Here is a 27,499-nt window from a genome sequence, read left to right on the forward strand (position 1 = left end):
CATCTGTTCTTTATAAGGTTTGCAGTTTGCAGATCTACATGAGTCATTATTTGAATTATTTTGCATAAAATGTGGATAGTATTGCCATAATGAAGACAGACATATCTGACTGGAGAAACTGAAGAAATGATCTGGCCAGGAAATGTAGAGAGTGTTCATTAATCTGAAATGATAGCCAAGACAGGTCCTAACCTGAGGTCTTAACTAAAGAGATTTTCACTAGAACTAATATCAACAAAGGTATATTTATTATTTATTATTCCCGCCATCTTTAATAGGAAATGAGTGGTGATATCGAATGTGATGTTAATGTTTAAGCACAGGGCTGGCAATAGACATGGTAACCACAAACAATATGGCCGTGGTCACAAAAAATAGAAACAAAAGAGTAATGTTTGCGAATAAAAGAAACAACTCACAGAATGGTGCCGAAATGATAGCATCAAAATAAAAAAATAAAATTGAGTTAAACTACAAAAGAGAAATTTTATAGATTATATGAAATAAACTACACTGAAAGATGACTTACACACCCAAACTATATTTACAACAGCAGAAAGCACGTCGACAAATTTGTGGACATAGCATATGCCAATGAGGCAACTATGTCATTATAGCGACATTTGGAACTTAGAAATATGTTACAAATAAAATGTATAGTTTTAACATCTAGAGAATTTAATTATTAGATGTATTTTGACATTAATAATCTGAACATGCCTATGTGGTAACAAAGGGTGTAACTGTAGCTAATTATTTATCTGCAGAACCACCAGTGAAATTTTTGCATCCTGATAAATCATCACTTTTAGTTAAATCTTTTGTGGGAGAGCCGCTGGAGCTGCAGTGTGAGGTATCAAGGCCAAATGCAGTAGTGTGCTGGCTAAAGGATGGAATGAAAATTGAGGAACGTGAAGGGGTCTGTATTGAGGAAGATGGTACTTTCCGTCGCCTGACTATACAATCAGCAAATTTTCAGGATTCGGGGAAGTACTTATGCAATGCTAAAGATGATGTGAGGAAATTCAAGGTGAAAGTCACCGGTGAGTTCACATAAACGGGGTGACAATTTGAGTCACGTGTTTTTTAAATCAACGGTCAGCACATTTAGTTTGCTTTTATATTTTACTTTGTTTCAGAGGCACCAGTACTGATCCTTAGAAAAGAAGAGCTAAAAACTGAACAAGAGTGTCTAGTGTCAGATGATGTGGTACTGGAATGTGAGCTGTCTCGAATAGATGGCATTGTAAAGTGGTATAAAGATGGTGAGAAGATTGTCGATAATGATCGTATCTGCTTGGAAGAAGAGGGGACATTCCGGTCACTTGTCATTTTAAATGCAGAAATCTCAGATTCTGGAGAGTACTTTTGTGATGCTCAAGATGACAGTGTCGTTTTCCATATTAAGGTGAAAGGTATGCTCCTAACTAATTCCTTTAATAATGGTTCACTCATTTTGTGTTAGGTTAAGTATTGCTAGTTATTGCTTTTTGTATGTTTACTGTCATTGGACATACTTGTTCCATTGTTGTCTTCCATACTCCATGCTAGATCATTAATATATTCCATCTGTCATTAATATACTACTCCGCTTGTTTCTGAGACATAACTCTAATAAAATAAACTTAATTGTTTTACATTTTTGGACAGATTTGAGGAGCTAAATAAGTGCACTCAAACTACTCTCCCCATTATGTTATCAAAAACAACTATCCATCCATCCATCCATCCATCCATCCTCTTCCGCTTATCCGAGATTGGGTTGCGGGGGCAGCAGCTTGAGCAGATATACCCAGACTTCCCTCTCCCCGGCCACTTCTTTTAACTCTTCCGGGGGAATCCCAAGGGGTTCTCAGGCCAGCCGAGAGACATAGTCCCTCCAGCGTGTTCTGGGTCTTCCCCGGGGCCTCCTCCTGGTTAGACGTGCCTGGAACACCTCACCAGGGAGGCATCCTCATCAGATGCCCGAGCCACCTCATCTGACTCCTCTCGATGCAGATGAGCAACGGCTCTACTCTGAGCCCCTCCCGCATGACTGAGCTTCTCACCCTATCTTTAAGGGAAAGCCCAGACACCCTGCGGAGGAAACTCATTTCAGCCGCTTGTATTCGCGACCTCGTTCTTTCGGTCACTACCCATAGCTCCTGACCATGGCCAAAAACAACTAAAAAAATCAATTCATGTGTAAGGCAACAAATCATTCCCCAATCTTTTTTTCTCATAATAAAAAAGTCTATAAATTTCCCTAAGTGTATTTACAGTAGATGTAATATTTTTTATAGCACGCTTTATTTGTTTTTTGAAAATAAGATAAAAGAAATAATCACTTTTAAATTAATTTTATACTGCATTATCTTTCTTGTCTTCAAGAGCCACCAGTGTTCATTGTTGGAAACACGGACAGCCCTGAACACCACAGCCTTATAGCAGGAGATGACTTAGTGCTGTCCTGTGAGCTGTCGCGCCCCACTGCCACAGTGCAGTGGTATTTCAATGGAAAGATGCTCACAGCGGACTCTCGGACTCGTATAAAATCCCATGGGACAGTGCGACAACTGGTGATCTCAGGCCTCACCACTTTAGACTCAGGAAATTACACTTGTGATGCTGGAGATGACAAAATGGTCACCACAGTAACAATTCAAGGTAAATCTAGTGTTCCACTCGTAAGATTTAAACTGTGATGCTTAAAATGCAGGCACTCTTTCATAAACTGTCTACTGTATATATGTGCGTATGATACAGTCAGATATAGGAACTGCACCTATTATGATCTGGTAAATGAAGAGGTTATTTTTGATACTACCATAAAACTGTGTTCATTATTATTCTCTGTCTTTGTCTAAAATTATGATGCATGAATATGTTGTGGTCAGTGGTGCCTCTGCTTTTAGGGGCAAGTGGTGACTGCCTCCCAATTCCCAGCAAGTGGGGCTGTTGTGTAAAAATTAGATAAGTAGTAAACTCATCTTACTAATTTAATGTATCATTAAAATGTTTATTAGCATATTTAGCTTAGTTGTCATGATCATTTTTTTTCCAGTTTCCATGAGATGCTGAATGCAATTCCTTATCTAAAACAATATTTCTTACAAGATTAAGAGAAATTTTCTTTGTGCCTGGCTCAACAGCTGTTTCTGGTTTTCTTGGGCAGGCACTTTGACACCACAGTGTTTCAAAATAACTAAAATTGATGAAAAACACTAAAAGAAGTGAATGTAAAAAATGAAAATTGTAAACATCTGCACGTGTCCATATGTACACCCCGTACATTTCAGTTCTACCCTGGGTCTTGAAGACTAGAGCATTTTTTTTTTTGTATTTAATATTTGAAGACTGTGTGAACTTGTACATCTCGCTGCATCAGAATCGTCATTCTCAACATGTCAATTATAGAAGTACAATGCGATTTTAGCGCTTTGTCTGTTGAACAAAAGCTGTAAAATAAATATTTGGGACCACATTAGCCTGAACAATTATAGTCTACGTTCTTGGACTGAAGGTTTTAATGTGTTGAGTGTAGACTGCTATTTGTTTAGCCTTGCAGTGCGCCATTTACAGAATGAATACTCATTTGTGCATCTACTTTCAGTGTTTAGTATTTGATCTTTATTGAATATATTTTAATACTGTTCTTTGGTGGTTGTACTGTGTAACAAAATAATATTTCCTAGATCTTCAATTTGTGTGATTTCACTGGTCTACAAAAAATATTTTATGTTTGCTTCTGGGAACTTCAGAGCATCTCTCTCTTTAGTAAGTTTTTTACACTGATTTCATATATGAAATCAGAATTAAGCTAGCACGTCAGGTTTTTGAAATACACATCATTGACGTTTTGACACTTTTGAATATCAATATAATATATCAACACTATATCTGGAGTTTGGACTCTGTCCCACCAAAATTGTTTTGATGTGTTTATTCTGAAACAAACCAGAAGACGATACCAGAGACACGTTAAAGCATAATTATGTCAATTTACCTCAATATAAAAGTATGGTCAGCGTGCCCAGAAATGTTGGAGGCACTCGCTTTTGTGCTTGTACTGCACATCCGTCTCTCTTTGCAAGAACCAATAGTAGTCACTCATCATGCTCGGAGTGAATTTTCCCTGATATTTGTTTTCCATCACCTTTATATCATGATGAAATCTTTCCCCATGCTTATCTCTGACATCGCTTAGATTTGGCGGAAAAAAGTCGAGATAAGAATGTAAAAAATGCATCTTCAGTGACATTCTGGCTCCCGTAAGCTAATATACTTTCAGCATATTCTCCACAAGCTCAGTATAATTCTCTGCTTTGTGACTGTCAAGAAAATTCTGGACAACCTGCATGAATGAGGGTGCTGATTCAGTTGGCTTCAGTTTCCTTTTGAACTCCTCGTCAAGTATCAGTTCACGGATTTCAGGAACAACTGGAACACCTTCCTTAATTTTGGCTTCTCTTTTCTTGAGACCAAACTTATTTCCTAAATGCTGAAATGCATTGCCTTTACTGTCCAGCCACCCTAGTTGTCCGAGACCTGGAACATCATAACTAAATAATGGGACGTGCTGGATGAAAACGGTTTTCAGATTTGGAGTCAGCAAGTGAAATTTGTTAAAGTACAGGTGAAAGAATCCCAGTAGCAAAATGCTTGTTGACCAGTGATTTTCAATTGAATATTTTCCCTGACATTTTGTAGCCTTATACATCATGAAATTCACTGTCTTCCCCTTGCTCCCTCATGCAAGGTTTACTGGAACAGTGCTCTGATCTTATCTCTACCTTATCTATTGCCTGCATGCTGACGCCACCAGCTTCACCTCACTCTGCCCACTTGGGTTCAGAAGCACTACCATCTGCACTCACTTTCCCCAACTCTGTGAGTCAATCCAAGCCAGGATGCTTTCCAACACTCACTAGTGGCCACGTAACCAACAATCTAATGGATTTAAGCAGGTGAAAATTGCGTAAAAGTCGTAAATACTGCTTTTTTGAGGGCCTGATCAGATCTCTCGCTCTCACTCATATATATACACACACAAACACACACACATTCTGCATGACTTGATTTTATGACCAGCTTATCAGGATGGTGCCAGTCTTTCTGACAGTCTTCAGACCCTTAGACCTACCAGAGTTTTCATGCGAGATAATGCTACCAGTTATGGTGCCAAGCAAGACAGTGCAAAGTTGACAGTCTAAAAAATGTTGGGTTCTGATTTACCTACTATATGGTTTCTTGTTGAACCCAATGTACTCAAATACAAAAAATGGATCTAATTAGTTTGGGCACAGGCTACGCCTGTGATTGTTCGATGTTGTCTTTAACAGACTCTCCAGTTGGCAGGCAGTAATGCAGTAATGTATGCAGTATATTTTCAATGTTACTCCATCTCTCCATCATGGTTCGAATCAAACATTGAAAGAACCTTTATTTCTCTTCTCAAATGATATGTCCAACTACAAACCCCTTTTCTAGAAAAGTTGGGATATTTTCTAAAATACAATTAAAACAAAAATCCATGATTTTTTAATTTTCTTGAACCTTTATTACCTGATAAAGTACAAAGAAAAGATTTTTAAAGTTTTCACTGATCAACTTATTTGTATTTTGTAAATATAAACACATTTGAATTTGATGTCTTCAACACATTCACAAAAAGTTGAGACAGAGGTAAGATAAGACTGAAATTTTTATAGAATATTCAATTAACACCATTTTGGAAGATTCCACAATATGTTGGGTATTTGTTAACAGGTGAGAGTATCATGACTGGGTGTAAAAGGAGCATCCATTAAGAGCTCAGTCTTTGCAAGCTTGGATGAGTTGTGGCTCATCATGTTCTGACAGACTTGGAGAGTGAATTATCAATCTATACAAAATGAACTTTTCCAAAGCAAGACTTCAAAGAATTCAGGTCTTTCACCATCTATAGTACATAATACTGTGAAAAGATTCAGAGAATGTGGAGAAATCTTAGTACTGTACGTAAAGGGCAAGTCCGGAAACCACTGTTGAATGTGCATGACCTTCGAGTCCTCATGCGGCACTGCATAAGAAACCATCATGTTACTTGATAAATATATCCACATGGACTCGGAAGCACTTCAGAAAAATTTTTGTCACTTAACATGGTCTGTCAGTGCATTAAGAAATACAAACTGAAACTTCATTAAGCAAGGAGGAAGCCATATATCAGTTCTATGCAGAAATGGTCTTGAGTTCTCTGGCCTGAGCTCACCTCAGATGGACCAAAAGACAGTGGGGACATGTGCTGTGGTCAGATGAGTCCACGTTTCAGCTTTTTTTCAGGAAAAATGGACATTGAGATCTCTGTGACAAAAACATAAAAAGACTATCCACACTTTTATCAACAAAAGGTGCAATGCCTGCATCTGTGATGGTTTGAGGGTGCATAAGCGCCCAGGACAGGGGTGACTTGCATATGTGTGAAGGTACCATTGACACTGAGGTGTATATTGGGATATTCAACAGACATATGCTGCTATGTGTCTTTTCCCGGAAAGTCCATGGTAATTTCAGAAGAACGTTGCCAAGCCTTAGCATGGCTTTGTAGACACTAGAGTTGCTGTTCTTGACTGGCTGCCAGCCGTCCAAATCTGTCTCCTTTTGAAAATGGCATATCATGAAGAGGAGAGTCGGACAATGGTGACCATGCACTGTAGGGCAGCTGTAGTCTTGTACCAAGTAAGAATAGGCAAAAATTTTGCTTGCAAAATTGTATCCTCCATTCCCAAATCATGAAAAGGTATAATTAAAAGGTAACACAGTAGTAAATGTGCTTCTTTCCTTTTAAGTGTGTTGCAGGCATCAGATTTTAAATTTGTTTATATTTACAAAATCCAATTAAGTTGGTTAGTGAAAACATTGAACAACTTTTCTTTGTCAGTTAAATAAAGGTTCAAGAGAATTAACAAATTACTGATTTTTGCATTTATTGCATTTTAGAAAATATCCAAACTTTCCTGGAAATGGGATTTGTACGTTGTAACTACAAGATAAGACATCAGTGTGTTGGGGCACCTTAAGGCAAACCTCTTATAACTGAAAGCAAAAAAAAGCTAACAAAAAGTGTGTTAAACACAATTGAGTCTTCCTCAGATGACTAAGATGGTGGCTCTTACGGTTAGGACTTGTTCTGGCAGGAAGAGGTTGGTCCGGGTCCTATGAAGTGACATCGGAGGAGGAGAGCTGTCAGTCTTAATTTCTGCAGAGGAAAAGAGAGAACATAATCACAGAGTGACAAACCCTGGATCAGCTGAGAATTACCATCACCAAAGCCTTTAAACTGTCTCCCATGCGTATGTGCGTGACAATATGAATCAGTGGTACAGCTTTCAAAGTCCAACATTGCTCCCCACATATTCCATATGTAATAAGTAATTAGAAATTGTCCATAGAAGTAAAATTAGTGTTAATTTCTCCTAAGGAAAAAAAGGAGGAATCTCCTATGTTTGCCTGTAAAACTCTTCCTTTCATCTTCATCCCTAATTTCCAGGGAAGGTAACAACTGAATAAACTGCAGTCAAACACTAAAATCTTGTGTTTCCGTCACACCTTTGGAACCAAAAGTCACGGCGGTGTATTAAAGTACGTGACTTTTGGTCAAGAGCAAAGTATATTACTAAAAATCCAAGCTTTGGTACATGATAGAAATATTATTATATTTTCTAATTACGGCAGCCAAAAACAAATATTTTTCTTGTTATTATATTAAGAACCTGCCCTAAAGATCTTGAACAAAGAAGATGCCATGGAGCCAATCGAAGTTTCAGAGAATGGTAGTGTTACTTTTTGCGTCCAACTCTCCAAGGATGATGCATCAGTGCAATGGCTTAGGAACTGGAGAGAAATCAATGATAAGCGAATCTGTTCAAGTTCTGATGGGAAATCCCGCAAGTTAACAATCCGCCAGGCTCAGCTTTCTGACAGCGGTGTGTACACATGTGATGCCAGCACTGATGAGATCCACTTCACTCTGCAGGTTAAAGGTCAGTGGTGAGGATTCAAACCAGAATGAATGAGATGTCATAATTAATATAGGAAGGAAACCAAGCAGGTAACCTATTATAACACCTGGAACTTTGTTTATATCAATTTAACATTTAATCAGGTTAATTTCATTATTTCATCATCTTTGCCTTTATTGGTAACTGGTGGTGTTCTGTATGCTTATATTGTTGCATTTGAAGGATGTTTTCTTTTTTGAAATTATTTGATTTCTTTTGTAATCTTTTTACAATCTTGTGAAGCATGACTTTTAAGGAGTATGTATTTTTGATTCTAGTCAGAAATAACACTATTCTGGTTAACTACAATATATACTGCAAGTGAGATTATTTATTCTATATTTTATAAACAATATGTCATGGTACCCCCATCACAAATCATATTTCATAATAATGTATTCATTGTTCCAGTGATAGGAATCTTTCACTACATGCCTCAGTCTAGGACAGCGGTGTCCAGCTCCGATCCTGTAGGCCACAGCTTGTTTTCCTTCCTGCCACTTTCTTCATCCTGAACCAATTTCTACTGTTACTTGACTTCTATTCCCTTCATTTTAGTTGCCGTGTTTTTAAAGACTCCATCCTCTGAAATGACTTTTTTTTCCCCTTAAATGGCAGCCAAAGAAAAATGAAGACGTGAAGTGAGCCAACAGATGACCAGCTAACTCGAACTGATTTCTCTCCTACCACTTTCTTAATTAATTTGTTAATTAAACCCGTTATTTAATTCTATGGCTTGCTGATGCTCTCTTTTTGCCACAGCAGACATTTCCAAAACAGTTAATTTTCTTTTTTCTAAGAGGACCATCAAAATGTTTTATGGACCTGAGCAGATCAACATTACTGAGACCCGCACCTTCCGCTGTTTTTTCAGATATTGTATGATGGACACAGGTTAGCTGGTCATGGGATTGCTCACTTTCTCGTTGTTTGAAGGCTGTTTAAGGAGAAAGAAATAATTAAGGGGTCGGCATATTAAATATCAAGTCAATTACAAATAAGGTAAAAAAAAAAAAGTTAATTAGCATCAGAAACTGGGCAATAATTAAGAAAATAATTAGAATGAAAGCCAGCAGGCTTTGGACACCTCTGGTCTGGACTATTAGGCAGCCAGGGAATTGTTGCCCATAATGTTGCCAGTTCAGTCCCCACCTCTGGATCATTGTGTGACTCCAAACAAGTATTGCGCTCCAAATGCAAAAAAAAAGGCTTATGTATTTATAAATGTAAAGTTGGATTGTTGTTCTTCAACTTTTTGTGATGTTAAGAGGATTTTGTTTTGTAGAGGAACAATAGAACAATTTCACTCCTAACAAGAAAACTCATTCTGTCCCTCAACATCCATCTGTTTGTTTTGAATATGAGTTGGTATTTATTGTGAAAAGTTGAAGGCTAACCAAAAAAGCAACAAATGTAAGGCAGGTAATCACTCAAGTATGGATACTGATTCATATGCACAAATTCATCTTAAGCTTAAATTAAAGTTGTATGTTCCTTGACGCAAACTAGTGACAGTGGTATCACAGGCCAGAAAGTACAAAAAAAAAATACACACACTCAAAAATACTTTAAAAACACCAAAAAAACCACAGGTATGCCCATGATTTGATGATGTTAGTGAGTGGTCGCTGAGTTGCCAAATGACTTGAGGGTAAAATCGAGTTATACAAATGCTAACAGTCATGTATCCTTTACCAGGGAGAAAGCGTTTGTGCAGGATGGCTGAGGTCTTTAATAATATTGCACTGTATATATTCCTTCTTTAGTGGCCCCTATCAAGTTTGAACACAAGCAGGAAAAGCCAGAAGAAATTCTTGCAGTGGAATCCAAGAGCACTGTGATGTCGGCTGTGTTGTCAAGTGAGAAGAGTGTTGTGAAATGGTTACGGCATCGCAGCCAAATTTTTGACAGCAATAAATATGAAACACGCGTAGAAGGAAGAGTACACAGCCTCATAGTGAAAAATACATGCAAAGAAGACTGCGGCATGTATACCTGCATCTCTCAGGATGATGAAATGGTGTTTGTTGTCAGCGTAAAAGGTTGGTGTCTAATCATTTACTGTTTGTTTTGGAAAAGTAGCTTATGACTTAATCAGAAACTATGGGATCATCAATAACATGATGTCCAATAGAGAATTTGATAAGTTTCCTTTTTTTACTTCACAATCTATGGTCTTGCTATGAATGAAAAGGTAAACATTTTTTTTAAATGTGCATCAATCCTATGGCAGCATGGTGATAGCTTGTTTAATTGTGTTCCTTCATTGCTTCATGGATCTGAGTTGGATGCCCAGCCAAATGGTTGTCTGTGTGGCCTGTTTTCTCCATGTTCACATTGTTTTATGTGCACCTTCAGTAATTCAGTAATGACTTTAAAAAGACCTGAGTCTTGATGAGTGTGGGTGCCTGCCTTTTTCCTGTGATAGTGTGACACCCTAACAAGGATTCCCTCCTGCCTTCCACATGATGATACCAAGGTTTTAAGAGCAGATACTTTGATCCATTTTTGGTTAATCAGGTACTCCTCTAAACTGGCCAAGAACGAGGGGGTTTGGACTGATGCACCATTTAGGTTTGGTACCTACTTGGCATTCAGTGGTGTTTGGGGTATGTGACACTGGAATTGGATGAAATGGGTTCAGTGAATGCATAGATCATCAATTTTGAAATCATTCTTTTTCATTTTCTTAAAGACTGTACATTTCCTATTTTTGGTCACTCAGAGCTGCCACTGACATTTGTGCGAGGCTTACAACACATCAATGCGTACAAGGATGACACCATCACTCTAAGATGTGAACTCTGCAAGCCTAAAGGGGATGTCCAATGGCTAAAAGATGGTCAAGAGATCCTTCCCAGCAGGCGAATTGTAATTAAAGCAGAAGGTCGTGAACGATCGTTGACCATTAACCGTGCAACGGGCAGTGATTCTGGAGAGTATGTCTGTGAGTCAAAGGATGATCGGACCTGTGCTCAAGTTTCTGTGGAAAGTAAGACTTTGTTCTCTATCTTTTGTTTCCTACTTGCTCATTCTCTTTATCACTACTAGACTTTTAGAAAAAAAATCCAGCACAAAATTATTTTTAGATATGTAAATCACACCAGTTTTACCACATTGGAATTCAATACTATAATTTGAATACATATTGTTATAGAAAAATAAGGGGTTTTGTGAAAAGCTTAAATATATCAGTACTTCATTGAGAAAATTCATAAATTCAAGGTGGAATCGACATTGATTCTTTGAAACTCTAGAAGTTACTGAATTAAAGAAGTTGATGGACAAATGGATAAACTTGGGTTTCAGGGTTCCAGATTAGAGTAAGAATTCTTTATTAGGAAGCATAATCAAAGGGAAGAGGATAGCTGAATGTTAGTGCTTGCTTCTTGGTTATCATTACCTATTCTGAGATGAAATTCCTGTATTAGGATTAGAGCTGGACCTTATTTATACTCTGTTTAGTATGACGAAATTCTTTCCTAAGAATATCTGCTTTTGTTGCCAACCATCATATGAAACGAAAAATCCAAACTGCTCCTGAGCATCTAGTCTCGATATAGAACAGGTGTAGAAAAGATCAAAGAGTATCAAGTCCCCGTCTCCATGGACAGCCAGAGAAAACTGATTACAACGATGACAGAAGGAGAACGTTTTTAAAAATTATTTTCCGCAGTGGAAATGCTGGAATGGTTCCATTTTGACAAGAGCCAGATTTTATTGTTAACTGTCATTGCTACAGGATACCTGAAAGAAATTATTTTCATATTAGGTATGGTTCCTCACACAGCCTCATTATACTCTCCTGGATTTCAGAGAGTGACATTTTAAGGCTTTTACTCTAAGTGTGTTTAATATGCTATTTCTTATTATCATCTGTTTCTCTCTTTTATTCATTAAATTACACTATCTTGTCTAAACAAGATTTGTTTCAAATGACACTAGTGATTTTGTGAAGTTTGAATTGTACACCTATAATTAAAAGATTAGAAGGAATGTAACATCATTGTAACAGCTTGAAGAATCGGAAAAGATCGAACATTTATAGAGGCCTTACTAGGGGTTTGGAATTATGTTTTTTTTTTTGTTTAGTGTCATTTCAATTTGCAAAACACATTATTGTAATTGTTGTATAAATCAAGGTATATTTAGTTATTAGGTTATATGCCTTTGGTAACTTATTTATATATCATAAAATCTGATTTTCACACTTTCTGAAAATAAATGTTACCAGCATCTCATTACAGAAAATCGAGAAGGACAAAACAGCAATGTGTAACAAATGAGTTACAAGACTGTATATTGCTTTTTACACCTTCATTTTATTCATTTTGTTCCCTTTGGATGATAAGTTAGAAAATAAAGGGTGTAAGAAAAAGTTCTGAGAGTGAAAAATTGCCCTCCAAGTAAAGTAGCCATACATAGAATGGTTGGGTTGATCTCTGTTGAATATATATATATATATATATATATTTTTGTCTGTTTCCAGTGAAAAAAACAAATCTCTAAACCATTTTGAAATGGAGTCTGTTACAGAATTCTTCCAGTTCAAGGATGTGTGCTCTGCCCAGAATGATTCCTAAGTTGGCAATAAGATGATAACAGTGTATTGAAACTCCAAGGACAACCGACAAAAATAGTGTTGGTCAGGGGCGAATGCAAAACATATCAGGAAGGGAAGCTGTTGCCAGGTTACGTCTCTAACAAACCGTTTCTAATCCTGGCTGTACATGGCAAATATTACAGCTGCATCAGTGGGATTGTGCAATGCAAGTGTTTCTTTAGCTGATAAAGGGTGTAGTTTTGGAATTCAGGGGAAATTTATAGTAAATAAAACCTTTCATTTAACAGAGAACCAGGTAAAGAACCTGAGATTAATATTTTTGGAGAGCTTCTTGAAACATCCATAGCATTAATGCTGATAATATTGATACAGAATTAAAAAAAATATCTGGATAGAGTCCAGTGATATCATGAAATATTATTAGCTGATCTGGCACAATTATAGCTCAGTTTTGTAACTATCTTGGTTGAAGAAACAGTTTTGTGTTTTGTTACTTCTGTTTTGTATATAAATAGAACATTGCATAATAATTTATAATTGTTTTGATCCATCAATGACATTATTTTCTGTAATAAAAATTCCTCAAATGTATTTTGTACTAAAATCTTACTAACCTTCAGTCCATATGTATATTGTAAATGACACAATTATTCACTACTATTCGTATTTAAAAGCTCAGTCTGCCTCTAAAAAGTGCAAGCAGCATTTTTATAAAACACAGTGATGTTTAGTCATGAGTCCTCGATAAGAGGTCTGTCAATTCCAACATTCTCTTTGGGTGTTTATCCCTGTTTCCATTTATATTTTTGTTTTTTTTTAACTAATCCAAAAATAATTTTGGACTTCCATACCTTTTTTAACCAATTTTCTTGGTTTTCACTATTGATTTTTAATCCTTGCTTTTCATTTTGTGTCTTCCATCTTCAACACATCTGCATTGTTGTTATCAAGCCAGGGTTCCTCTCCACGTTCATGTTGTTTATGTCTTCCTTAAACTCTTTTCATTATTGGTCATTGTTTTATAGATAGATAGATAGATAGATAGATAGATAGATAGATAGATAGATAGATAGATAGATAGATAGATAGATAGATAGATAGATAGATAGATAGATAGATAGATAGATAGATAGATACTTTATTAATCCCAAGGGTAAATTCACATACTCCAGCAGCAGCATATTGATAAAGAAAATATTAAAGAGTGATAACAATGCGGGTATAACAGACAATAACTTTGAATAATGTTACCGTTTACCCCCCCAGGGTGAAATTGAAGAGTCACATAGTGTGGGGGAGGAATGATCTCCTCAGTCTGTCAGTGGAGCAGGAAAGTGACAGCAGTCTGTCGCTGAAGCTGCTCCTCTGTCTGGAGATGATACTATTTAGTGGATGCAGTGTATTTTTATAATATTGTTATGTATTTTTACTATTTGTCTATCCATCCATCTGGACCACCTCCAAGCCTTATAAAGGTTGCTGGAAAATGAAGTCTGCGGTAGTTCATTTTGAATGTGCTCCAGTGGATTTTGGTGGGTCTTGAAAGCATTATTTTCTTAAATATTTGCTCTGGTTTTTGACTTATGTTGATCTGTTATTGTTCTAGTGCAGGGGTGTTGAACTCTGGTCCTGGAGGGCCTCAGTGGCTGCAGGTTTTCATTCTAACCATCTTCTTTATTAGCGACCAGTTTTAGCTGCTAATTAACTTCTTTTGCCTTTTTAGCTGGTCATTTGTCAGCTCACTTCATGTCTCATTTCTTTTGGCTATCATTTAATGAAGAAAAGAATCAATTCAGAGGACTGAATCCTTAAAAACAGGGCTATTAAAATGAAGAGAAAAGAAGTTCATTAGCTGTAAAAACTTGTCACTGATTAGGAAAAGTGTTAGAATGAAAACCTGCAGCCTGAATTCGACATCCGTGTTCTAGTGGATTTCATTTTGAGACTTTAGACTTTCTTTTAGGCAAGTCCCTTTTTGATCAGTTTTTGTTCTTTTGCACCTTTGTTGAATTTGTCTTTTTCTGTCTCTGTGTTGTTTGGTTTACTCTTAAAAACTAATTGTCAAGATAGGCACTCACACCCAGCCATATTGGGGTAGGTGAACATGGCCAGCTTGGGTTTGTCAATTAACCCTTTGGAAATGAATTATTAAGGCAAATCAATAGCACACTTTTTGTTTTCGTGCCTCCAGAATTTTTTGTGTCATTAGATTTATGACAGGATGAATGTTTAACAAAATAGGCTGATATAATCTAAATAGAAAAGGGAAAGTAAGAGCACTGAAAAAATAAGGTCAGTCTTGAGATTAGTGATATACTGTAAGTAATAAAAAGTACCAGCATGCCTTGAAACTTCTAACATCTGCAATTAAAAAGTTAAAAAGATGCCTCCATTACAATGAAATTCATAGTTTACTAAAGTCTACAATGGTATATCTGCAAATGTGGTTTTAAAATTATTTACTTTTTTGGATTGTAATGTAATGAAGAGAAGAATAATTCAGAAAGCTATTTTCCACTTTTTCAGTGCCCAGAGTGGTGGAATTCATTGCAGAGCTACATAATGTTACTGTACTAGAAGGGGAAGATGCCACATTTAAGTGCATGGTTTCTCCAGAAGATGCTGAACTGGTTTGGCACAGAAATGGCAATGTGGTTGTTCCAGATGAGAGGTGCATGGTGTCACGCAATGGGTTGTGCCACACATTAGTCATCCAGAACTGCCAGCTGATAGACAGCTCTAAGGTGACAGCTGAGGCTGAAGGTGTGGTGTCGAAGGCAAATCTACAGGTTCAAGGTAAGCCTGCAGCATCCGTATGGTTTGGTAAAGTTGCCCACTTTGTTAAATTTTAACAAGTTTCTTCAAGTGAAGACATGTCAAAGCAAAATGGTAGCTCAGAGAGAGCTAAGTAGGTAGAAGGTGGGCATCATTTATATAGAGATGCGATATACTGATATACTCACCCAGACAAATATAACAAAACAACTTGTGTTAACCAAATCTCTTCTTGTTGGGGCAAAGAAAACAAGTAATTTCTTGTTTATTCTAGGGTGAGAAACTATTACAATAGAATAGAATAATCCACATAAAAAAATAATCAGTAGAGCAAACCTAATTGTGGCTTATATGACAGAATAATGGACTGTAAAAAAAAAACAATTCAATTGTGAGCATCATATGCTTATAAATTATTTATTCAGAGAAGTAATTTTTCATGTTGATCTCCTGTTGACCACAGAAGCACAAGTGCTGTTCACCAAGAAGTTGGAAGCAGTGATAGGTGAGGAACATGGAGAAGCTACGCTGGAGGTGGAAGTGAGCCTGGAGTCAGGAGAGGTGCAGTGGATGCGACAGGGTGTGGTTATCCAGTCTAGTCCAAAATTCACACTGAATGCAAGCGGCAAGAAGCGCAGCCTCACCGTTCACAATCTCAGTATCTCTGATCGTGGCACTTACAGATGTGAGACCTTGCATGACAGAACACAGGGCAAGCTGATGGTGGAGCGTAAGTATGAATGCTGTTTTCCAAAAATCAACTCAGCTAACCAGAGTAACAAAATAGGCTCTAAATTCACTTTGTATACTATGAGAATTGAAAGAAGAAGAAAAATCAAGGAAGAGCAGGATTCTGAAGAGCTAACAGAGTAGGTCTGGGCATTATTGTGTCATCTGCTATCGACAGATGTTGATCCACTATGGTGCTATCTGTATATGACATCGTGAAAAGCTGTAATTGTCTATACAGAAAAAAATGCAAATCAGTTGCAGAATTTTGAAAATATCTTGTTCCTGAATAGAAAAGGTCACTCACTATATTTATGCTAATTTAGGGGTGAAGTCACAAGTCATTTGACAGCATTTTGAACCTCTTGTAATCCATGATCGTCATGAATGCTTAGAAAAATGATGTTCAGTAAAGTCATCCATCCATCCATCCATTTTCCAACCCGCTGAATCCGAACACAGGGTCACGGGGGTCTGCTGGAGCCAATCCCAGCCAACACAGGGCACAAGGCAGGAACCAATCCCGGGCAGGGTGCCAACCCACCGCAGGACACTCAGTAAAGTCACCTTGTTGGAAAATAAAATATTTTTGTTTAGGGACTGAGACAAAAAATAGTTTTAAGGCAGGCAGTGATCTGAAACATGAAAGGAATGAATAAAGATAAAACACTAATCAAGATCTGAGTCAGAAAAGTGCTAAGAATTTCTTTAATCACAATTTTATTTGAAGAACAAAAGGTCAGAATATTTGGACGCTTACCAGGTTGACCCATATTTTAAAGCACCAGCGTCCTGAAGTCACATATTGTGTGTTATCAAGACAACGTGATTAGCAATAAAAGCTGTTACTTTAAACAACAGAGCAGCAACTGTGAAAATCAACACACAAATTTGAGACAACTGCGAAACAAGATGGCATTAGAATTATGTCATTAATATAACAGCAAAATAATAATAATAATAAAAATACAAAATAAATGTATAAAAATACAAAAGAGAAATCAAAACATGTTGGACAGTTTATAACTCATTTCTAACAGATGTCATTTCAAGCAAGAAGTCCATTGCATTAGTCTAACTGCAAAGCAAGGTTCACATTCACAAGATAAGTTGTAAGAGTCATTATAATAGTAAAATTTTAAAAAATAATACATTAAGATAAAATAGTAAGAGAGAATGATACATCTTACAAAATTTGTGGCATCCAAAAAGAAAGTAAAATAATCCACTAAATATATGGCAAGTCCATAAACAGTAAGATATCATTAGCACAGTAAAATCGACCACAGTTGGTTTTAAAAATTAAATGATATAATTACCCATCCATCCGTTCACTCTCTTCAATTCAGGGCTGCAGGGTATGCAGAACTAGTATTTCTAAAGCATGAGCTAGAAAGGCTGGGGAAGGTGACGCATGAAACTCACTAAATACGTGAACAGTCTCAGGGTTTTGTTGTTCTGTGATAGCAGCTGTCTAAAGCAAAATTCATCCACCATTTCTGACCTTGGAGCTCCCAGAGAATGTAACCCTCACCATATGAGCTGATGCTGATCGTGGTTTCCTAGTTCTAAAGTATATGACACATTCTTACTGGCTTTTCCACAGAAGAATAAGTTCTTAGAAAGTCAATTTATCATGTTTGCACTCAAGTAACTGTGGATTTATGACTGCCTTGATTATGTTACAGCCACATTCTTCTGATGCGCACTACTGGGATGGGAAAGCGATCCTGTGATCTTTGACTTTTACTTATCTGGATCACTTTTCTTAGCTCTTCTAAATTTAAATAGCAGTATTCGAAATCCTGGGGGGTGTCACAAAGCATTAAAAATAAGACAGGCGAGTTCCATGCTTGTTAGAAAACGTGCCTTGGGCCGACATTTCACAATTCATTGTGTTGCAGATTTTAATACTCTGGAAAAATACAGCAATATCATTTGGTGCTAACCAGGCATCCTGAAATCCGATTACGCCAACTTAATTACAACACAGAATGTTTCTGCCCTCATCTTCTTTCTTTGTAATATCATTTGTCTCTCCGCTATATATTTATTTGATACAATCTCAGCACAGTTGCTTGGCTGGAAGCAGTGCCGCCTAGAGGTGATTTAGAGGTGGATTGTCTGTTGTGATGGTCTCATCATATTCATGTAGATTTCTATGGAGGCCTCACTTTCCTTTTCAGTCCTAAACCATCTAATCAGAGTGAAAGTGAGTGTGCACAAGGAATGAACACTTCCTTTTATCTGATGTTATCATTTATAGACTCTGCAATTTTGACTAAGTTAAGGTGCGTACAGAAGATGGATGAATGGGTTTCTTTGATTGATTATTGATAATTTTTAGAGTATTTGTCTTGTGTATGTTTTTAAAACATTTCATATTCTATTTCTCCATGTATGATTGTATCATTCAGTGTTTGTTTGTCCAGATTGCTTTGGACGTCACCCTGCAATGGTGCTGCTGGGACACGTGTCAATTGGTGACCTAATAGAAACCATATTATTTAAGATTGTGGGGTTGTAGATGCTCCTTTTCAGAAATTTACTAAGAATAAAGAAAATCATTAAAAGTTGAAAAGTTTCCAGCTCCCAGCTTAAACTCTCACAGCTATGCCTCTCGTTTTGCTCCATGATGAAGGCAAGATTTTGGCTTTGGTTACTTGTGTCCCATAACAAGGATGGGGTCCTTCTGTGTGCCAGTCATTTAGCCATTTATTCCCATAGGAGTTTTACTTTCTATGTGTTTTCATTTTTGTGTGTGTACATTACTATTTTTTTTTGTTTGCACTCTATTTCAAAGAAAATAGAAAAGCTGATGTGAATTTACCTGTAAAGAACACCGAAACTAGCAGACATGTTGTACTGGAACACCTCCATCAGTCCATTCAGTCATCCCACTTAATGCAACTGAAGCACTGCAGGAAGCTGGCATCTATCCTGGCAGCTTCAGGTACATAACCCATCTTGGACAGAAAAAGACTCACTTATAGGAAGCCAGGGAAAAGGGAGAAGCTCATCTAACCTGCAAATTTTTGGGGTGAGAAGAAGACTTTGTGAAAGTGAAAACTGTACACCAACATTGACGAAGCTGAATTTGAACGCAGTCTTTTGGAGCTGTGAGGCAGCAGAATTAACTACTACTCCCCAGTGCAATCATACTCATAAGATGTGATTTTACAGAATTTTTGGATTTGTCCTATGAAATGGAAAGCAACTTTAGGAAAATGACAAGGAGATTATCAGAGGACAGACTAGAAAGAACTAAATATTACTGAGACACCAAAACCAGAACATTAACCAGAAGCAAAGGCGACCACGGCCAAGGAACCTAAACCAGAGGGGACCATCATGGTTACTGCTTTTTCTTCCCATCAGTTTCACAATCAATGTGTCATTATTGCTTTCATTGATTCAATTAATAGCAAAATCTTTTTTTGTTGTGATTATGGAGTTAGTTGTCTACTAACCCTTTTTTTTGGTAACAATTGATGTTATGATACAGATGAAGTGAGACAGCCTCTAGTCATCGAATATTTAGGGCCGCTGTGGCTGCAGGTTTTTGCTCCAACTCAATTGTTTAATAAGAAGCCCTTATTGCTCAAGTAACACTTCTGCTTCACTTTAGTTGTCTCGCTCGTTAAGATTTTGAACCCTTATTGTTTATTTTAGTCTTAAACAGCTGTAGTCTTGGTTTTTAATTGCTCCTAATTAGCAATAACATGCAAATGACAAAAGAGACCAGCATTTCTCCATTTAGCTTGTTACCATTTATACCTGTGTGTATTTATCATGCACTATTGGGTTTAATTAAATACTTGGAAGGAAAGTGAAGAGAAAAAAGTGAAGGACTGAGAATTACTCGTCCATTTTAGGCTTCAAATCATTTGGAAGATATCCTTAGAAAGGGGAAGCAAATCTAGGATATGAGAATTACCTGACATAGCAGAGTTAAAGCACTAACAGGCCATGAAATTAAATTATCGGCAAGAATTGCTTTCTAATTAAGCAACCGGATTAGAACAAAAACCTATAGCCACTGTGGCCCTCCAGGACTGTGATTGAGGACCCCTGCTTTAAATGAATTAAAAATAAATTTAAGCTAGACAATATTTTGAATTCTGAAATAATCATTTTGTAGGAATTAGATGATGTCATTCTGAGCAATTTGCTTCTAACTTTTAGCTCAACTGTTAGATGGAGAGTGATTGTGTAGAAGTCTGCACAGCTGCACTGAGGCACACGGCTAGAATTTAGAAAATTTCCTCAGGGCTCATTTTTCACTGTTCTGATTGGGCTGTGGGTAGTTTTACAACAAAGAAAAAATACTCTGTTGTTATACTTGTCAACTGTTTTAGCAAATATTATAAGATCTCACCATGTCAGAGTTCAATATTATTAAAGAATGTTAGACATTGCTGTAGATTAGGTAGAACAGTATTGTGAAATTTGTCTTGAATTTCATCCTAAAAGGCGAACATAGTAAACTTTTATTTTAAAAAGAAAAACAATGATATCATAAAAGGTTAAACAGCAGGTGGTTGGAGTCCGTGCTATTGTCCAGCCAAGCCACTTCAGGTATTCATGATACTGAACATGGTGTCTTTCATTTAACTTATTAAAAAAGCTATTGAGGTGGACCTAAGATATATAGTATTAATTTAAAGAAAACTATTATCATATTATTATAATCAAAATCACTCAGTTTCCAGTTCTTCCAGTTAGAATACAGACACGTCTATATTAATCATTTAGCAGTGAGGTGACGGAATGGAAAAGAAAAAAACAGTGGTGTGTCTGACCAACTTTCAAACTCCTAGTGCTCCCTTCTGTGCCTTTTAGCTCAGTGCAACTTTTAGCATTTGGTATTTTTGACTTTTTTTTTTTTTTTGGCTTTTTAAACTGATTTTTTTGCATTCTATGTTTTGGATGCTTTTACCTGTACATTTTTGCCTTTCTTTGTTTATTATTTCTGCTCTTATTTGTGTGGCCTTTCTATAAATAATTTTGTAATATCATGTTTGAGGAGTTTGTGCTATACCCATGTGCACTGTAATTTTTAATGTGCAAATTAATATATATACGTACATTAATATACTAGCCAAAATACCCAGCATTGTCCGGGTGTATTTGTACAAGAAAGCAAACATTTTTTTGCTTTTTAAATGCTGATCAGGCAGAAAAGGTTCAGATCTGGGAGATCAACAGAACAGCAACAAAACAAGAGCATTGGACAAAAATGTCTCCACCAAAAAGCAATAAACTGGAAAGTATTTTAGCAAAAAGGTTTGAAAGAGGTTCTGAGTGCGCAGATCAGATGAGGAAATGTACTGGTAGCCAACATTTAACCCGTAGCATCGATTACCAATGGGTCATGACCTCTGAGGCCACACCCCTAACAACGAGCAACATGGACCTAGTGACGGGTTAGGAAAATATTAGTGATTGTTAAGAATTCAACATGGCGGATAAAATGATCCAAAAATTTACACAACTCCGAAACTATTAGGAGAATCAAAAAAGTAAATGCTACCACTAAATTCTATGGCTCAGAAAACTGCCAAGACGAGTCAAACATCAAGCATACTTATGCACAAAAAGTCATTAAACAAATTATTACAAAACTCGCACCATAACACTTAGCTGTCATGACTCAAGAATTTGTTCTTTTTGTGTATGATTGTATTCCATAATTTCCATAAGTCCTTGCTGAGTTGGAAGCATGAACTTCTATTTCTCCTATGAATTTTTGGGTTTACTGTGATTCCACAATTAGAAATTTAATCTCACATTAATAAACTCGGTGGCCTTTTGAATAATTGAATTCATTGACTGCGGAAAGCACCTGCAGTATTATTACAGGAGACAGCACCAGTTGCGGTATTCCATCCATCCATTTTCCAACCCGCTGAATCCGAACACAGGGTCACAGGGGTCTGCTGGAGCCAATCCCAGCCAACACAGGGCACAAGGCAGGAACCAATCCCGGGCAGGGTGCCAACCCACCACAGGACACACACAAACACACCAAGCACACACTAGGGCCAAGTTAGAATCGCCAATCCACCTAACCTGCATATCTTTGGACGGTGGGAGGAAACCGGAGCGCCCAGAGGAAACCCACGCAGACACTAAATTAGAATTTCTAGAAATCACAATGCTGTGTTGCCATCAAAGCCTAAAATTACAAGTACCTCATCATAAAATAGGCTTCAATAAATTTCTACTCCAAGAAACATTAAAACTTATTAACACCATCCTTAGTTGTTCTCTTTTTACCATATTCAGAAGAGTGAATCAACATGCACTAAAGCATTGCATTTCATTCAGCCTCATCATTGCTTACTTCTATCTGAGTTAATAGTGATACACAGGTGTATAGCGTTGGCTTTATCCGCAATGTAAGGTTTTCCACAGATAAGTAACGTAGTGTCATCAGTTTATGTCAGAATTACTGTCATGTGTAAACCGTGCAATCAAATTCCTATCTGCATTCTTGCCAACATCCTGTCCTTGTGCAGCGGTCTGAAATTTTCTCCATTGGTTACGTATAATATCTACGTATCTCACCATCCATTTCATAAACCCACTTATAACAAAACATCAGAAAATAGCAGATAGTGCTGAGCAAAGAGTTTCCTTTAGCATACAACCTGGAGAAATTGACACTAACCTTAAAAGGGTGTTTAGAGTTTTAAAAGTTTTTTGGGGAATTGAAAGTAAAGTAAAGTACATAACTTCTTAAGGGTTTAGAAACACTGTACAACCCTTTTGGCCCCTTTATTTCTAATAAAATGGTCCGGAATACAATAAAAGGGGAAAAAATATCTTTTGGAAATTCAACATGGCTAAACACAACCCATGATGAAACAAATATTACTCCATTTAGACAAAAGCTAAGCTCCAGGAAGACCGTGAAATTGTCATTAAAGTTAGTTGAGAAGAAAATGCTGTAGCTGTGCTCTTAGATTACATCCTGCTTTGGCTGGAAAAATAAAACGTTTGTGTGTGCTGATAAAGGTGTCCCCCTGTCAATCTCAGAGCACTCCTGCTACTTGATATTAATTGTACTCGGCACTTGTTTTTGGTTGCACCACCCCTTACAACCCCTCTCCCTGATATGTCATGTGAGCTGTATTTAAAAGTAGAGCAGCGGCAACATCCATGCAAAATTTTGTAAAAATTTGTTTAGCCATTTTTGTGTGATTGATAAGCAAACAAACATACATGCAAAAAAACATAACAGTATACAATTTTATGTAAATGATATAATACATACACTCATATTCATAACAATATATTACCTAGTTATATTTATCTAAAGCCTGAAAGAAAACTCAGAAGATTATACAGTATAAGCTAATTGAATAATTATAAAAATAATTGAAACTTAACTGCAGATGTTTTATGTTTTGTTTTGCCTCATGATGATAGTTACTCATGTTTCCTTTTATCATCTTTACTGATCATAATTTTAAATCAGTCCTTGCTCAGTAAGATTTTTATTTAAATAATAATTCAAATATATTAATGTACTTTTTATACTTTTGTCAGTCTAATGATGCACTGAATTATTTCTTCCACAGCCAGGAAGATCTCAATCCTTAAAGGTCTAACTGACACAGAAACTTTTGAAAGGGAAACAGCGACATTTGAAGTTGAGCTGTCCCATGTGGATGTAGAGGGGGTCTGGCAGAAGGATGGAATTCGTGTAAAACCTCACAATAACTGGCGGGTTAGCACAAATGGAAAAGTTCATAGCCTGACCCTTTCAAATCTAACAATTGAAGACAGTGGTACGGTCGCTTTCAGTGGAGAAAACATAAAGACATCTGCAAGACTCACAGTGAAAGGTAGGAAAATCTCTTGTTCTTGTCAAAGTCAGTAAGACCTTTGAGCAGAGTTTAAGCGTAAACAATTGATTAACGAGAAATGTCGTGCACCCTATTAGTACCATACTGAAAAGTAGAGGTTGTATTTAATACGTATTTTTCTTTTCTTTAAGCTTTACTCCTGAAGCGCTATATATTAAGCTGTTTCTTGCATTTAAGTGGAACTATGTATTTATTTTCATTCATTCTTTCATTCACTCATTGACTCTTCGGCCCAATTTAGCACTAGTAAGTGATTAATCCATATACATGATAGGTGGCAGTTTAATATGTGGGATTTATCCTGAATAAAATGCTATCAGCCTCATTACAGTTTAACTGGGATTAATTCAACCTTTTGTGTAATGTGATAGATAGAACTTTATTTGTCCCCAGGAGACGTTTTCCTTTTTACATAAGCTCTTTAAATAAATAAATAAATAAACACACATACACACTGTGGGCTGAACACACACCGGAATGACTAAAAAGAGAAAAAATCTAAAAAGAAAGGAAACTTCTGACTTGGCAGACTTCCTGACTGACTGAGGCATTATGCAGACGTATTGCTGTTGGTATGAAGGAGCCCCTGTAGCCTGCAATCTCCTAATGATAAATTGAGACAATGTCTTGTCTCCCATGTAGCTATCTTGGTTAAGCATTCCTTTATAACAGATTTACAATGGATTTGTTAAACATGTCACAATGTTTTTTAAAATAATTTGACAATCAAGCCTGTAGAAAGAAAATGTTTCTGAAATGACTCCGATCAAGTAGTGGCATGGCATATTTTTGAGGTGAACATTTCTAACTCTGTTCCCTGTTTACAACTTGATGTTTAAGCATTGACATCTCTACAATTATTTGTATACCCTATATGATGAGAAGCTTATGGGCTATTGCTCCTCAAATATATTGAACTGAGGTTTTAAATATCTTTTCTGTATTGTTAAAGTGAATTTTATAATGTAATCTGTTGTTGTTGTTTGCTATTAATTTTACACACATCTTTCAAATGTTGGGTATCAGAGTACAAAAAGGAAAACAATGGAAGAATATTCAAACTTCATACTGGAAACTACCAAATGAATGTATCAATAAGTATACAGATAGATAGATAGATTTCCCCAGCTGTGAAATTTGGCTTTTTACAGAAGCTCAAATAAATAAATCAATATAATACAATTTATTTTTGTATAGCTCAAAATCACAGAAGAAGTGGTGCAATGGGCTTTAACAGGCCCTGCCTCTTGACAGCCCCCCAGCCTTGACTCTCTAAGAAGACAAGGAAAAACTCCCAAAAAAAACCCTTGTAGAGAAAAAAATGGAAGAAACCTTGGGAAAGGCAATTCAAAAAAAGATCCATTTCCAGATAGGTTGGGTGTGCAGTGGGTGTCAAAGAGAAGGGAGTCAATACAATACACAGAACAGAACACAAGTAATACTCAATACAATACAATAGTACAATAGATATATTACAAGTACAGAGCAGTCCTTGAGACCTTGGCCATCAAGCTCATTGCCGAGTCAGTGCTGGGCCAGCCAATCTGATAAAAGGACCCCTCTACCCCACGATTCCTGTGATCCTCCATCAGGGATGATTTTTCCTTAGGCAGGCAAAACAACTTGGTAAGTGGGCTGTGGCACCAAGTGCCACATTTGAGTATCAAGAAGAGAAACAGGTGAGGGGCAGTAACAAATTACAACTATCATATTATACTTAAGTTTTAGTGTTAATGACTAACAACAGAGATGCATTCTGTACAGTTAACAGCAGCTCTAGTCAGGATATGCTAAACTGAAATAGTGAGTCTTCAGCCGGGATTTAGAAGCTGATACCGAAGGGGCATCTCTTAGTTTAGGGGCCCTATAACTAAAAGCTCGACCTCCCCCTGTTATTTTATTAATCCTTGGGATCATAAGCAGACCGCCATCTTGAGATCTTAATGTGTGTTCGGGTTTGCAAGTCAGGATAAGTTCCAATAAGTAAGCTGGACCGTGGCCATTTAAGGCTTTATATGTTAAAAGAATTTTGAAGGATTTTGAAATCTGCCATAAACTTAACCGGGAGCCAGTGTATGGATTTAAGAACTGGAGTTATGTGTTTGTATTTTCTTGTTCTTGTAATAATTCTTGCAGCACAATTTTGGATTAACTGGAAGCTGTATAAAGAACTATTTGAAAATCCAGTGAGCACCGCATTAAAGTAATCAATCCTACTAGAAATAAATGCATGAATTAATTTCACAGAATCCCACTAATTTAGAAAATGCCTTAATTTCCCAATATTTTTAAGATTGAAGAAACATGATTTAGACAATTTTGTAATGTTTACTTTAAATGACATGCTAGAGTCAAAGGTAACTCCTAGATTGCAGGCTGATTCAGTAAAATTAATGGTGATTACAGCTGAGTTAAATGATGACAAAATATTGTTACAATCAGCGTCATTCCCTCCAATAATTAACATCTCTATTTTATCTGTGTTTAAAGACAAGTAGTTCTCACTAAATTCACTAAAACAACTAATTAAAGACAACATCGGAGAAACTTCATTTGATCTAAAAGAATGTATAACTGGGTGTCATCTGCATATGAGTGAAAATGAACACAATGTTTTCTAATGATAGATCCCAGTGGAAGCATGTAAAGTGAAAACAGTAAAGGTCTTAGTACTGAGCCCTGCAGGACACCATATCTCACTTCTGTCTATAATGATGGAGTACTGTCAGCATATTTCTGTACGTATTGGAATCGATTTGATAAACAAGAACTAAACCAAGCGAGCACAGTGCCTGTAAGGCCAACATCATTTTCTAGCCTGTGCAGTAATATAGAATGGTCAGTGGTGTCAAATGCTGCACTTAAGTCTAACAACATAATTACAGTGGAGTTTCCTTCATCAGAGGAAATCAGAATGTCGTTTACAACACGCGTTACTGCAGTTTCTGTACTATGACCAGTGTGGAAACCAGACTGGAATTTCTCAATGTAAATTGTAATGTGTAAGGTGTGACTGAAGCTGATTGGCGACTACTTTTTCAAGTATTTAAATAGAGAAAGGGTAAATTTGAAATGGGTCTATAGTTATTAAGTAAATGTGAGTCTAGGTCTGACTTTTTAAGTAATGGTTTAATGACTGACACTTTTAGTGCATCAGGTACTGTACCATGCCATAATGAACTATTAATAAAAATAGTATTAAATTTATGATAAACAACAAACCCCTTGTACTGCACACACTGGAAAACTAAAAATAAAGAAAACTTCTGCCTTGGCAGTCCCAGTCCCAGTGAGGTATTTTGCAGACATTTTGCTGTTGGTATAAAGGAGCCCCAGTAGTGTTTCTTGACACACTTCTGCTGTTTGTTGGCTGAAACTCCTCAGTGTCAGTGTGTCAGAAAAAGGATGTGCAGCATTGTTCATAATGGCGCTCAGTTTTGTTTTAATTCTCCTTTTTGCTATGACGTTCAGGAGGTCCAAAGTGTATCCAAATATAGACCTGAGCAGCAGAGAGCTACAAATTGGTGGTTGCTGCA

General features: G+C 36.8%; 1 protein-coding gene across 3 annotated transcripts in view; it reads left to right on the forward strand.

Moving 5' to 3' along the window:
• obsl1a (obscurin like cytoskeletal adaptor 1a) overlaps positions 1-27,499 on the forward strand; it is a 144,244-nt gene that overhangs the window by 96,174 nt on the left and 20,571 nt on the right. For all 3 annotated transcript variants that reach the window (XM_028807562.2, XM_051931188.1, XM_051931189.1), the window contains 9 exons: positions 768-1,043; positions 1,140-1,415; positions 2,371-2,646; positions 7,731-8,003; positions 9,788-10,063; positions 10,747-11,013; positions 15,112-15,381; positions 15,824-16,090; positions 23,676-23,942. In XM_028807562.2, the coding sequence (XP_028663395.2) occupies positions 768-1,043; positions 1,140-1,415; positions 2,371-2,646; positions 7,731-8,003; positions 9,788-10,063; positions 10,747-11,013; positions 15,112-15,381; positions 15,824-16,090; positions 23,676-23,942 (2,448 nt within the window). The remainder of the gene's footprint in view (positions 1-767; positions 1,044-1,139; positions 1,416-2,370; positions 2,647-7,730; positions 8,004-9,787; positions 10,064-10,746; positions 11,014-15,111; positions 15,382-15,823; positions 16,091-23,675; positions 23,943-27,499) is intronic.

This window comes from Erpetoichthys calabaricus, chromosome 8, assembly GCF_900747795.2.
Source record: "Erpetoichthys calabaricus chromosome 8, fErpCal1.3, whole genome shotgun sequence".
NCBI classification, from domain to species: Eukaryota; Metazoa; Chordata; class Cladistia; order Polypteriformes; family Polypteridae; genus Erpetoichthys; species Erpetoichthys calabaricus.